The sequence below is a fragment of the Strongylocentrotus purpuratus genome, unplaced genomic scaffold (genome assembly GCF_000002235.5).
Source record: "Strongylocentrotus purpuratus isolate Spur 01 unplaced genomic scaffold, Spur_5.0 spur5_scaffold_14, whole genome shotgun sequence".
Classification (NCBI taxonomy): Eukaryota; Metazoa; Echinodermata; class Echinoidea; order Camarodonta; family Strongylocentrotidae; genus Strongylocentrotus; species Strongylocentrotus purpuratus.
Window position 1 is genome coordinate 12,274,142 of NW_022145599.1, and position 14,778 is coordinate 12,288,919.

General features: G+C 38.9%; 1 protein-coding gene and 2 non-coding genes across 3 annotated transcripts; all 3 read left to right on the forward strand.

Annotated features, from left to right (window-relative positions):
- Positions 1-2,797: 2,797 nt before the first annotated feature.
- On the forward strand, positions 2,798-4,961 carry LOC100887840. The gene is made up of 2 exons (XM_003727329.3): positions 2,798-3,355; positions 4,148-4,961. Exons 1-2 carry the CDS (start codon positions 3,027-3,029, stop codon positions 4,791-4,793), a joined length of 975 nt encoding a protein of 324 aa, XP_003727377.1. The 5' UTR covers positions 2,798-3,026; the 3' UTR covers positions 4,794-4,961.
- A 7,021-nt stretch (positions 4,962-11,982) lies between these two features.
- Positions 11,983-12,064, forward strand: TRNAS-AGA. Its single transcript has one exon. It is a non-coding gene; the product is annotated as a tRNA-Ser (tRNA).
- A 1,643-nt stretch (positions 12,065-13,707) lies between these two features.
- On the forward strand, positions 13,708-13,789 carry TRNAS-AGA. Its single transcript has one exon. It is a non-coding gene; the product is annotated as a tRNA-Ser (tRNA).
- The last annotated feature ends 989 nt before the right edge of the window (positions 13,790-14,778 follow it).

Below are 14,778 nucleotides of genomic sequence, written 5' to 3' on the forward strand. Positions count from 1 at the left end.
CTAACAAGTTGTAGATCGGAGGGGGGCAGAAGCCCTTAATTTGCGGTGGCTCTGCCCCTGGACCCCACCTAGGGCCCTAAGGCGGACCCCTGGATGCTAATCTGATAGTAATTTAATGCCTAAAACCCCTAGGCTTCCGGGGTTCCGCCCCCTCGACCCAACCAGGGGCCCTAAGGTGGACCCCTGCATGCTTATCTGACCATTATTAAATGCCTAAAACCCCTGAGCTTCTGGGGTCTCCGCCTCGTGGACCCCACGCCAATTAATGACCTGCCAGTCCCACAAATAAGGTATCATTATGCTCATCTGACCGAAAATAAATGCCTAAACCCCTGAGCTTCCGGGCTCTGCCCATGGCCCTGGGAAGCGGGGGTGCTGGGGGTGCTGCAGCCACCCAGGAATTTTTCCAGGGGGGGCATAGCACCCCCTGCAATTTTTTTTGGTATGATATATATTTACTGTATATATACGAAATTATAACGTTTCTTTCACAAAATCATATAAAATTACCCCTCGAAGCGTATTTTTTTTAATTTTTTTATATAAAAATAAAAAAATTGTGGTAATTGGTGCCCAAAAATGACAGACCTTTCCCCACCCCAATACCGATCAACCAAATTTTCAAATTATGGAGCTATTTTGCGAGAAAAAAAAAATGTCCTCTTACCCCCCCCCCCCCCCCCCCCCCCCCCCCCCCCCCCCCCCCCCCCCCCCCCCGCTTATTCAACGGCTGGCTGAGTCGTTATTTCGCAATATATATATCTCAGCGGCTCCGGTGAAAAAATCGTTCCCAGGACCCTGAGCACCCCCGGTGAAAAAAATCGTTCCCAGGGGCCTGGCTCTGCCCCCGGAATCCAACCAAAGGCCGTAAGGCGGGTCCCTGGATGCTCATCTGACCGTAATCTATTGCCTAAAACCCCTGAGCCTCAGGTGGCTCCGCCCCCTGGACCCCACACCAATTCGTGACCTGCCATCAGTGTCACAAATAAGGTACCCCTGAGCTTCCGGGGGCTCCGCCCCCTGTACCCCATCCCTGTACTCCTGTGTGTGCAGTTGACTGATTGTATACAATATGGACTTTTAGATTTGCACAACGACAACGTGGATTGCTACTATCGACGTCCTTTTAATGCACTGCCTTGAATGGACGTCACACGTATCAGTCCACGCAAATCTAAAAGTCCCTAATTGCTGCCTTTGTAAAACGCACACTTTTGCCACCGTGACGAAAACTGCTACACTTCTGAAAAATATATCTAGTTGTGAATTTAAAAGCACATAATAATAAAAGCTATTAACAGCTGCTACTCGTTTCCTTTTAGTGAAGTTCGAAAGCACATTTATAGGTTTATTCTAATAAAATATTTTTAACAGCCATTATTTGTTTGTGTTATGTGAAGTTTGAAATGTAATTGATGTAGTTTTGGACCTTTGAACCTGAATGATAGGAGAAAAGGCGTGTGTGAAAGAGGGAGTTTGAGTGTTCACAAAATTCATCAATAGGCCCGTTGTCATCAATATTTTTCTGAATGACAACATTTTAAAAATTGAAGACTTGTATATTTTTCAGCTTGGACAGTTTATGTACAAGCTCAACACCAAAGATTTACTTTTGCCTTGTAATGATATGTTCGTAAAAAAATATTCGATTAATAGTTACATTACTCGCCAGGCGAGCTCTTTTCATCTACCAATAAATAGCACATCGTTTGTGCACAATTTGTTTTTACAGGTCCAAAACTGTGAATTCTCTTTCAAATGATATTATACAGTGTAATTCGGGACAAATTTTCGAAAGGAGACCTTAAAGCTTTCTTCTGAATAGTGCCGGCAAATGCATTCCCCAAACAAATATAATTTGTAGTGTGAGATAATGCAACCTAGATGTTTGTATAACTTTGATTGTTTCTTTTTATGTATATATTTATCATTGTTTTGCGTTTAAAAATGATTTTTGTATTACTGAATCAGTTAATGTTAATTTTTTTTCTTCACATAAAAAAAACAATTTACAATAATTACTTTTACAGGAGGGCCTACACCTTACAATCGGTGCTTTTTAGTAGCCCCCCTCCCCCCCCCCCCCCATTTCAATTTCTTGTTTTTTTAATGTATTGTATTGTGTAAATTGATCTATATGTATATTAATATGAAAAAGTGTACCATCATTGTAAATATGAGAAATTGAAAGAGGTCAAATAAATAATTGAATGGAATTGAATTGAATAGAGTCCAAGGGTTCAATACTGTTTGTCTAAATCTGCCACTGACCCCTGCAGGTGTATGCGTTGGAGCATGGAATGGGGTCGTATGGGAAGAAACTTCGCTGTCGTGCCGTTTCAGTTACTAGGGCGCTTTAGTAACGAGACGGAAGGCAAAGAGGACGGGAGAATTCACTCAATCAAGATCAAATAATGTATGCAGTTCAGATTCTGTCTATTGAAATACTATTATTCGTATCAGGTGAATGAAATAACTTGTCCTGAGGCACTTCACAGAGACTTATGCATTTAATTGGGTACATTACGAAAATGGTGTATTGTACGGCGATACAACTCTTCCGTCGAGTTTAGGGAACGAACGCTATTATGGCTGAGAACGGTCGTGAAAATCAACAAGACGGAGATAATTCTGGTTCGCACTTGCGCAGATTGATTATTTTGCTCGGTTACCCTCGTCTTTGCCTTCCGTCATTTTCGTTATGTAACCCAATTCAATGCATAAGTCTTTGTGAAGTGCCTCAATACAAATTATTTCATTCACCTGCTAAGAATAGTAGTATTTCAATAGACAGAATCCGATCTGCATACATTATTTGATCTCGGTTGAGTGAATTCTCCCGTCTTCTTTGCCTTCCGTCTCGTTACTAAAGCGCCCCACTGAAGGCGTGGACCCTATACTGAAACTGTTCATGTGGACGTTACTCCGACTTTGTTACATGGTATAATAACTTTCAACACGTTCAACTTTTCTTTTTTTATAGATTAAACCGATCATTTGAACCTTATATACCTTGAATATCAATCATGGAATCGCCTTGCATTGGAAGTGAAATGGCAGAATGTACCCTTGCAAGTAAAGGGCGAGCTGCTCGTGATGGTGGAAGTCGTACAATTATCTGGTGTGTACCTCGCTCTGTTTCTACGGCTCTCACCAAGTGTCTTAGTTTCATTGAAGGCATCCAAGTGTGGTTCGAACCCTACGCCTACTGCAGAAACACCCGAGTGATTATAAAGCAACAGCTAGACCTTGATTTACCCACCGAATACGAAGGGAATGAAGAGATTTATAAACGGATGACTGATCACTTTAGAGAGACCGGGCAGTCAAACGTAACGAGACAGGAGAACCTTTCGTAAGTTTTCTTTAGATAATGTCCTCGTACACCCCTTCTAGTGGTTTAATGAGTAAAAACTTTTTTTTGGGGGGGGGACAGACAAAAAATGGGGGGGGGGGGGACTAAAGCATTTACGATCAGGTAGAGCAAAGCTAGCGAAACGAGTGGAGCGTTAATTGGCGTGGGGTACCAGGTCCAAAGCCCCGGCGGGAGTCAAGGGTCGGAGCCCCCGGAAGCTCAGGGGTTTTAGGCATAGTAATTACGGTCAGATGGGCAACCAAGGGCCCGCCTTAGGGGTCTTAGAGGGGTCCAGGAGGGAAGAGCACCCGGAAGCTCGACCAGGGGTTTTAGAATTAAATTACGGTCAGATGAGCAACTAGAGGCCCGCCTTAGGGCCCTTGGTTGGGTCCAGGGGGCAAAGCCACCGGAAGCTCAGGGAAAAATCATGTCATTTCAGCAACATTTTAAAATCACTGGTATCGAATTAGAAATAAACCACGTTTGAATTTTATTGCCCCCAACCGTTCGGTAAAGTAAGTTCAATTTGTTGCAGGATGTAGGCCCGATTTAATAAAACAATTACAAATTCCTTTGACACATTTCCTCTAAGCCAATCAAATGCCACGATTTCAGTAGCTTATAACAGTTATTGTAACTTGTTATTGATAGCAAGTTTTATGAATCAGGGCCCTGATAGGCCATGTCCAGGCCCGACGAAAGACTAGTGATGGACAAGCAGGTTTACTTCATACTTTTATACTTTGCCCCGTTCCCCCCCCCCCCCCCCCACTTTTTTTTTTTTTTTTACAGTTATGCATCGATCGGTCGTTTTTTGGACCAGTCAGTAAGCCGTCATGTCTTGGTGAAGGATATGGCTCTCACACCCGATGAGTACAAGTTCCTCCCAAAAGGTTTCAAGCATATCTTCTTAATTCGACATCCTCTCAGAGTGTATAATTCGCTTCGAAAATCAGTATTTGCCCTATTATCAGCCCGAGGGATGTTGAAAGGCGAATCAGCAGTTGAGGAAACGTTCGACATAAGACGCGACTCTCCGTTCCGAAACACAGGTGACTCGTCTCATAAATATGTTTATGACATGTGGAAGTATGTCAAAGAAAATCTAGGCTCTGAAACCATTGTTGTCGACAGTGACGATCTGCTGACGAATCCAGCCGAATTACTACCGAAGATCTGCCGAGCGGCCGGGCTGCCATACGACGAATCGCTCTTGAAGTGGGATGGGTCTTCCGAAGTGACGAAGAGTTGGATGGTTCCTTCGGACTACATCGTCGAGAATATGGTGTACTTCTTCGACAGAGCTATCATGAGCAGCGAATTTCTGCCGGCAAGTAAGATGCCATCACGTGACGACGTTCGACCTGACGTCATTAGATGTACCGATCAGGCTATGAAGTTTTATGACGAAATGTATGAAGTTCGGATCCAGGTCTAAGTAATTCATCCATTATACACCTTGTTCTGAGGTGCTAGCTAGGACACCAGTATGTGTGAATCTATATTAGCAGCCATGGGACAGGGGCGCAAAGTATAAGCCAGTTCATAGATGCATGGGCAGATAAAGGTCATTTGTACCAAAATGGTAAAACCCACAGAGATGAATACTGGATATGCGCTCATGAAAGTTATGTAACATTATTCATTTATGCACCAACGGTACATTCTATGATATGCAGGTGGAAGTATTCTTTTCAAGAGGACAATCAAAGGGTATTCATGAAGCACATCTAGGACTTTGGCAGTTATTATTCTAAGATGCTCAAAGTGGAACTTCTCCATGTGTAAAAGATCTGTGGATATTTGGGGTGATTTATACCATGTGCTATCTGTAAACTCCCTTAGAATGAAGTCATAGTGACTCCACCCATTCAGAAAATTGAAGTGCCCAGACGTTTAGTGACTACATCTTACAAAATCAAATATTCACAACTTTCTTATTTTTTGTCCGATTTCGTAAGAAAAGAAGGAAAATGAAACAAAGCAAAAATATACAGGCAGAAGGAAGATGGCATTTTTTTCTTTCTTTCTTTCTGCCCATTTTTTATTTAGATACTTTCTGAAGAGAAGGAAACAAATCTTTATACGTGACTCTCTATTCTCCTACATTCTCTTATAACAGCGTCATACACCCCCCCCCCCCCCTTCCCGACTGATATCGACTCAAGCATTCATTCTTATAATGGTTGGCCTCTGCATTTATCTAGATTCTTTGATCTATACCTCCATACTTTTAAGTTTTCAATCATGTTAGATACATAGAATAGTAATAGCTTAAGTTGTACCTGTATAATAATTTACATATATATATATAAACAAATTGTTAAATGTTAAGATACTATACTTTAAAGGTACCAGACATGATTAACATTTTATGCTATTTTCTGGACCCTATTATTCATTCGAGATATTTGTAAAACATAGACATACATTTACTATTGTTTTATTACTGTATTTGAACGTTTGGATAATAAAACCTCAACTCAAACTTAAACTCATATAAGTAAATACAATTTTTTTTTTTGTATTTCAGTACATGTTATGTACGTCAATTATATTATATAGGCCTACTACGATTGTTATTTGAATATTTTGTACTTGATTTTTCAATATAATAGAAACATCTGCTTCACAAATAAACAAATACAAAATTGCTGCCTTTGCAGAACGCACACTATTGCCACAAAAACTGCTTTAATTATGAAATTGTATATTTAGTTGTGAATTTAAAAGCACATAATATCAAAGGCTATCAACAGCTACTATTCGAAGTTCGAAAGCACATTTATATGTTTATTCTAATAACATATTTGTTTACAGCCATTTTGGTTCGTGTTACGTGAAGTTCGAAATGTAATTGATGTAGTTTTGGACCTTTGAAGTTTAAACTTGAATGATAGGAGAGAAGGCGTGTGTGTGTGTGTGTATGTGTTTGTAGAGAGAGAGAGAGAGAGAGAGAGAGATGAAAGAGAGCCCATGCCTTGAGCCATAATGCATGGCCGTCCACAGGATTTGTTTATGTTGGGGACCGGGGTAAAATGCAATAAATTATTGAAAATTTATTGCATTTTCTTTGTTTTGTTTTTTTAATTTATGGAAACTGCCCCCTACCCTAGCCCCCGCTGCGTACAGTCATGATTCAGTGACAAAGCAATGGCCTCGTAATTGTGAGGCCCCAGGATCAAAACCGTGTCGATGTCTATATTAGTGCCCTCTTGTGGGGCATTAATCCTCATTACTGTCATTTATGACTTAAGGGCGTAGGTCCCCTAGTTGATAAGCATAGAAGCATAAACATGCTTTAGCAGTCACGCAAAACAAACATTGGCAAATAATTATTCAATAAAATCTGAGAATGTCTACTATTATCTAGATCTATTATTTAAAAATATATATAATTCCATAAATTGGGGTAAAACAAAAATATTCCAACTATATGAACGACAGTGTATTAGTGTGGCTTAACCTATTAGTGTGGCAGATTATTCGTATGACCCGTTCTTGAAGTATCAATGATTTGTCCAACTGGTTAATTAAACGAATTCCCCCATGCAAGTATGCCATAGTTAAGATAAGGCAAGATAAGCGTAGAGTACAAACTTTCCAACATAATATACAGGAAACGACATTTTTAATTTATTGATTATTTCAATGTTCCTTGATCATAGTGTTTTGCTTAAATATAAGTTGTGTTCTTTCCAAGAAAGTTTATTGTCAATGATAAAAACCAAGGAATTTTGACGAATCACCTGAGTTTATAACTGTTTTATTAATGTAAACACTGCTAGGCAATCCCAAAATAGAGTTACTGAAGAGCATACATTGAGTTTTATTTAAATTTAAGGAAAGTTTGTTAGCACAATTCCACTCTTCAACAAGTTTCGGTTCAAGATTGACTGTTTCAAGTAGTGCATTGGGGTTTTGTGTGAGAAAAACACAGAAGAATCATCAGCAAATAATATATACGGCAAAACATTGGACGAGTTTTGAAAGTCATGCATATACAATATAAATAAAAGAGGCCCCAGAAAAGATCCTTGTGGAACACAAATTAACTGTTGAAAGGCTGGGTCTACTCCATTTGTATATACGTATTGTTTCCTACCCCTGAGGTAGCTTTCGAACCACTCCAAGGCTATTCCACGTATACCCTAGTGTGAAAGTTTGTATAGTAGAATTCGATGGTCAAATGATCAGTGTAATTCGATACAAATTTTCGAAAGTAGACCCCAAAGCTTTTTTCTGAATAGTGACAAGGCTATTTTATTCCCCAATCAAATATAATCTGTATTGTGAGATTGATTGTTTCTTTTTATGTATGTAGGCCTATTTATCCTTGTTTTGCGTTAAAAAAAAAAGATTTTTGTTTTACTGAATCAGTTATTGTTATTGTTGTTGTTGTTTTCTAAAATATTTATTCATAATAATCAATGAACAAATTGAAAGAGGAAATATGAATGAATTGAATTGAATTGAATTGAATAGAGTTCAAGGGTTCAATAATGTTTGTCTAAATCTGCCACTGACCCCTGCAGGTGTATGCGTTGGAGCATGTACTGGGGTAGTAAGGGATGAAACTCCACTTTCCGGCCGTTTCAATTGAAAGCGTGAAACCTACTGAAACTAACTACAGGTGTGTTCATTTCATTTCATTTCATTTCATTTTATTTCATTCCTCATATAAAAACATACATGATTATAACATTGGTATTTACAGATAAGTAAAGAACAAACAAATAACATAACGAAAGATAAACACAAAATACAAATATAATACGAATGAGGAACCAGCAAGAGAGAACAATTAGGTCTTGTGTTATTGTGCTGGTCCCTTGCGACATAATAACGAATTTTAACCTATAACACTTAACACCTTACACCTAACACCTAACACCTAACATCTAACACCTGATTGCATATATGTAAAAACTAATAAAATACTATTCAAAAAACGGAATTGTCAGGATCAGGAAATGTCCTTTCGTAGTCATATCACACATTTTCAACAGAGTGTAAGGTGGTACCAATTACGTCAGTGGCGGATCTAGGGGGGCACAGGGGGGCACGTGTCCCCCCCCCCCGGCCAAAAAAATAAAAAATTAGTGATCACTACACCCCCCCCCCCCCCCCCCCCCCCCACTGAGCGAACTTTCGGCCGGCGCAATTTTCAAATTTGCGGGAGCAAACAAAAATAAAAAAAATTGCCCCCCCCCCCCCTCTAAGAATTCCTGGATCCGCGCCTAATGCACACAACGTACTAGGCACCCCTATAATAAGCCTAAATTTTTTATTTTTGTTAAACTGCATTTAAATAGCGAGAATTTCGTTTGCAAGGATATTTTCATTTTGACCCTCGAGTTGTAAAATGAGGGGCGGCCGTCTCATTGAGTCCCTCATTATGGGATGATCCTGATACCCAGAATCATAATTTATTGATTCTTACTGTGGTACGACCCTCTTCTGGGGTATGAGAGTACAACACATTTACATGTCATGATAATGATACATAATAAAGAATACAAACATAGTCAGCGCTCAAAATACACGGGGGCGGTGGGCGATTCGCCCCCGTGAGCTACATAATCGCCCCCGTCAGGTTGCTCACGGGGGCGATTGCAAAATTAAAAATCGCCCCGGTGGAATTATAAAATAAAGATTTTCTTTTCTGTTATAACTTTAACACAATATTGAGTTTCAATTTTCAAATGAAATGGAACTTAGATTAGCGTGCAAGATTTCTTGTTTTATGAGTAGGCCTATTATTACCGATTCAGCTCACAGTGCAGTGCCGCCGTCAGCAGTGGTTATAGGCCTACTGCGCCCTTAGTAGCGGTACGTGTGCACGCTGCCGCGCTATGTCTGCTGGAGCTGGAGGCGATCGCGCAAGGGCAGAAACATGGTCATGGAGAAGTTTTTCGTTGTGAAAGCGTTAACCTGCTAAAATCTGGTGATTTCAAATGACTAGCAAATAATGAACCTCGACCAGTAAATCAATATTAGGGACCTTTAGATTTGCACGATGGGAACGTGGACTGAAACGTGTGACCTCCTTTTAAGGCAGTGCCAGTGCTTAAAAGGACGTCACATGTGACTGCCAGTGCCTTAAAAGGACGTAACACGTCCACGTCCACGCAAATCTAAAAGTCCCTATTGGGAAGAAGAGGAAGACCAAGATGTCGTGGAATGATATGGTAACATGGGCAGATCTACGGGGTGGGGGGTTAGGGGTTTAACCCCCTCCTCCCACCCCCGGCCCCCTTGGGCTGCCAAGTGAAAATGTGATATTAAAGCGGGGGGGGGGGATGCTGGAGAGGAGGACTACTAATCTATTTTATTTTTTTCATTGGGGGGGGGGGGGGGGGGGGAGTGAAGCGCCGTTTTAGCATGACTTTCTTTTTAACTCTTACTTTCACCTATCTCAGATAACCCTAAGTTTTTGGTTGCTGCTTTATATGTATTTGATAATGCATGATTAAAGTAAAGAGAGAGAGAGAGAGAGAGAGAGAGAGCCACCATCATTTTGCAATGGTTCAGGGTTCGTGTAATGTACATTTGAAACCATTTCTTAGCGTCTCAACCCTAACAAAATGGCAAAACTATTTTTGAGGAAAAGCATTATACTGAATTAAATAAAGAATAATAGCTTTATATTGCATCATACTAATACTGATACGGGCTAAAGACAATGTGGTATTTGTATAGAGGTATTCCAAAATGACATTCTGATAATCAACATTTGTTCTGGTATCATAATGTATATACGCATAATACAACTGATCTTTATGATTTCTTAACGTGACATAGCTTCTTTTCCCCCTGCAAACAAAAAAGAAAACAAGGTTATTTAATAAAAGGATCATGCGACAAATAATCATTGTGATTCAAATTGATGCAAGGATTTTTTTGAATAAGCAATGCTTTTCACCAGAATCTTCTTTGTAAAAACGACTTTTACAAATCTCAGCCATGCAAATCTGCCACTGTGTTGTAAGATCACTTTCAGATTAGGAGAAGTGTATTCTTTAAAGAGTATTTTACATTGAATGGAACGTCTCAACTCAGTAAGCATGACTGAGATTTGTAAAAGTTGTTTTTACAAAGAAGATTCGGGTGACTAGCAGTGCTTATTCAAACAAATATTCGCATCAATTTGAATCACAATCATTATTTGTCGCTTAATCCCTTTTAATGACCTTGTTTTCTTTCTCGTTTGCAAGGGGAGAAGAAGATATGTCACGTTAAAGACATCATAAAGATCAGTGTTGTATGCGTATATATTATATACACAGGCCAGTAACAGCTATGTAGCTTGTAAATTTGTAAGAGGGAAAATGCTGATTGGAATGATAATGATGAAATAGCAAATAATTGAGGAGTATCATAGGTACCAATTCAATGGATATTTGTATAAAAAAGAGCCCCCGTCAGTACTAAAAGAGCCCCCGTGAGAAGGCTCACGGGGGCTCTTTTTTGGGGGAAGAGCCCCCGTGGACAAAAAATTAATTTGAGCCCTGAACATAGTAATAACAATATAAAGAATCATGTTTTGTAGTGATTTCGCCTAACGTCAAGTATCATATGTTTATAATATTTTGGCGTTTAATTACTTGTACTCATGCAGAGAGCTGGATTTTTTTCTTCTGGCTATTTTAACTGCCATACTGATGATTTTCAGGGGCAGTTCAACGAAGAAGGCATCTCCAACATCCTTTAATACATCTATGATTTAAAAGTGCGTTCGATGTATCATGCATATGGTAGAGTGAGTGTATACATGTAACTTATATGAAATGGGAACACCTCGTTGAAAGGAAGTAAATAGAGGAGAGGCCTGGAGAGAAGACGAGAGAGAGAGAGAGAGGGGGGGAGGGGGGAGGCAGACTGACGGAGGAGGGGAGACAGAGACAGAGATTGTGAGACTGAAAGCTAGTGAGATTGAGAGAGGAGAAGAAGGAGAGAGAGAAAGAGAGAGAGAGAGAGAGAGAGAGAGAGAGAGAGTAGAAAGACATGGGAAATCGTGAGGGAGATAGAAGCAAACACAATTAACGGTACAGTTTCAATTTAGTTCTATATCTAGACCTCAATTCAAATTACAGTAAATCTGTAATAGATGGTCTTCAGTTTACTTTTCAGTTTATATCACATGCATTCACGTTCATTACATAAATCGTATAACAATGAGCAAGAAGAATGACCAATTTTTTTTTTTCAAGGGGTATAAAAATACATACAATGATCTGAAGCCCTGAAAGTAGCCTAATAATAGAGTCGAAATAACAAATGGATATAAAAATACAATTGCATGGTATTTAAACTGAAATTAGACAAACATATTTGCAGTGAAATATGAGGGAATATAATAAATAACTGCTATAGATAATATAGGTTGTAAGTTGTAGATACCCTTATCAATATATATAAAGAGTAATGCACATGTAAATTATAATAAATTATACTTTTCTTCTCTGCAGTAATTAAAGGCAATAATGTAGGGCATGTATAGATTTGTTGCAAAAAAAGAAATTGCAAGAATATAATTGTGGATTTAGTGAAATATGAACACCATCAAAATACAGTTTAATATTTGTTATGAACCAGGACCCAACGACTAACAAACCGTTAACAAGGTAATCGTGGCCGAGCGGTTAAGGCGATAGACTAGAAATCTATTGGGGTCTCCCCGCGCAGGTTCGAATCCTGCCGATTACGAAATTTTTTCTTTCTTTCTCCAGTTTTAATGAAATGAGGAGGATGCTGAGGATATCCTGGAAGGTTCATAAAATCTAAATGATTTCGTCAAGAACCGAATGTTTTGGACACATTATTTTGTGGGATAGAAGGAGACAACCTGGAGAAGAACGCCCAAGGTCATGTTGAAGGTCAACGAAAACGTGGTAGGCCAAAGTTCGATGGGCTGACGGCGGATTAAAAGAGATTACTGGCATGAACATCTGCACAGCTCATCGCTCTGCCCAGGATATAGAAGTGGTTGGAACCGACGTCATCATCAATAGGGTCACAAAGGGTCAGTCATGTGACACGTAGGACGTATCGACGACGACAAATGAAATACGCAGTTATAAATACAGCGGTCTAAATAAAACTGATGATCAAAATACTGTAAACGATGATGGCATCTAGTTCAAGGGTGCCGTTTAGCCTTCAAGTTCAGGCGATCCAGGTCGTGGTGCGAATATTACAATGAATACCATTTTAACGTATTTATTTTTGGGGCGGTACCCATGTACTTTGTATCTACCCTCAGTTTTGCAAAATAATATCAATGATAGTAATGATGATAATTATTGAAATTCCTTGATACCAGTATGACTAGAGGAGTCTTAAATTGGATAGGAAAGAGAGAAGAGAGAGTAAGTGTGTGAGAGAGAGAGAGAGAGAGAGAGAGAGAGAGAGAGAGAGAGAGAGAGAGAGAGAAGAGAAACAGAGAGACATACAGACATACGGAGATAGAAAAGAGAGAGAGAGAGAGAGAGAGAGAGAGATATATAATATATGTATATATATATCGACATAGAGACAGACAGACGGAGATAGAGAAGATCAAGAGAGAGAGAGAGACCCTCTTCTCAAGATAGGTCCATGGTTAAACGTACATTCCTTCCATGAAGTTTAATGTTGCAAAGTATGACAGTACGGGGAGTGCTGGAAAATGTCAGTATATAGATTATAGCTGGCCTCAACTTAAAAAAAAGTAAAAGTGATATAAGAACAAAATTGATATCATGCGCGTTGTAGTAAGATATCCCCGCTTTCCTGCAAAATGTAGGATGATCTCACCCCATATAGGATTTGTCTACTTTATTACCTACGATTATCTTCTAAAGAAGGACTAATGTACGAGAGCGCGTAGCCATGCATCGAGAGATATATTGTTTTGTTTCCATTTTTCCATTTTATTTGTTCTTTCATTCGTTTCAAAAGGACATACAACGATACAAAGCTACATGCAAGCATGTACAAAGAGTATTCATGTACAGAAAAAATATACTGTCTTCATGCAATAACGGGCATATTCACACCATATATAATTATGTATACACGGATATATGTTTTAAACGATTAAAATAGAGCAAAGATCACTAATATCATAATTACATAATAATTGTTGTGTGTTTTTTGGCAATTTTTCAAAATTTCCCGGTGGCGACCCCCAGAAGATTTGTTTGAATGTGTCTCCTAACCCCCCCCCCCCCCTACCTTGGGCTTGGTGATGTCATTTAAAAAAAAAAAAATATCTAGAGGCCTACAACATGACAAAGTCCAAACAGAAGCCTATACCAATATAGAACAATGAGGTCTCCCTCTCTAGATACACTCATACTTACATCGAAGTAATCGTGGCCGAGCGGTTAAGGCGATAGACTAGAAATCTATTGGGGTCTCCCCGCGCAGGTTCGAATCCTGCCGATTACGAATTTTTTTTTTTTTTAGTTGTTATATTTTCTTTCAAACACTATTTGACCTTTTAGGACTATTTAGTAAGAGATACATCCTTACATTTATCTATTAACAAAATTATTTTAAAAATAAATAAATAAATTTAAAAAAAAAAAAAAAAAAAAAAAAAAAAATCGCATTTCTGCATATCACGATCGCAAAGACTTTAAAATTTCAATACCATTTTCCACCAGCTTTGGAAAAGTGCGAACATTACAATGATACGTCACGTAATCCGAACTTTTCAAACAGGGTATTGAAATGCCCTGAAGTTGATTTCTTAAAAGTCTTTGGGATCGTGTACTGTTATAATTATGCAGTCCAAATTATGGAATTCTAAAGTATACAATTAATTATATGACACTTTAATCACCCGACTCTTGAAATAAGAAGAACCGTGAAAACATATTGTTCAGAGCAAGTAGTTGACGTTAGGCTACAAATTGCCTAAACGTCAATGTCAGTAATGCACTGTACCACCGTTTTGAGGACGAGAAAGGCGTTAACTCATGCGTCTGACATTACATGTATGTCCTATGAGTTAGTTACAACCCTCTAGCTCCCAACACTTTAATCATCATTATTTATATCATAATCATCGCAAGATCCGTTTATTTTCTTCGTATTCAGCTATACATTAATGGATCATCCAGAACCCTTTGCCAATCATCAATATAGTTCGCAATATTTAGTCGCTTTTGGTTTCTAATAGATTAATGACAAATATAACATCATCAGAGGCTGCACATTTTGATTGACCTATGAACTTTCCTTATACAGGGACTGTTCGCCAGTCTATGACCAGCGGTCAACAATAATTCTGTTGATACCTAGCTTAATTTGCTATATATTTTGCAATTGCAAAGTATACATGCATATATATTTTCAAATTGCAAATTGTAAAGGAGAAATCCTTAAGGTGTGTATTGAAGCGGAATGTGAATTACCTGCTGATTATGTACCTA

Coding starts and splice junctions, on each gene's coding strand:
- LOC100887840 (XM_003727329.3), top strand. CDS start 3,027: ATGGAATCGCCTTGCATTGGAAGTGAAATGGCAGAATGTACCCTTGCA. Junction 3,356..4,147: donor ACGAGACAGGAGAACCTTTC/GTAAGTTTTCTT, acceptor TTTTTTTTACAG/TTATGCATCGATCGGTCGTT.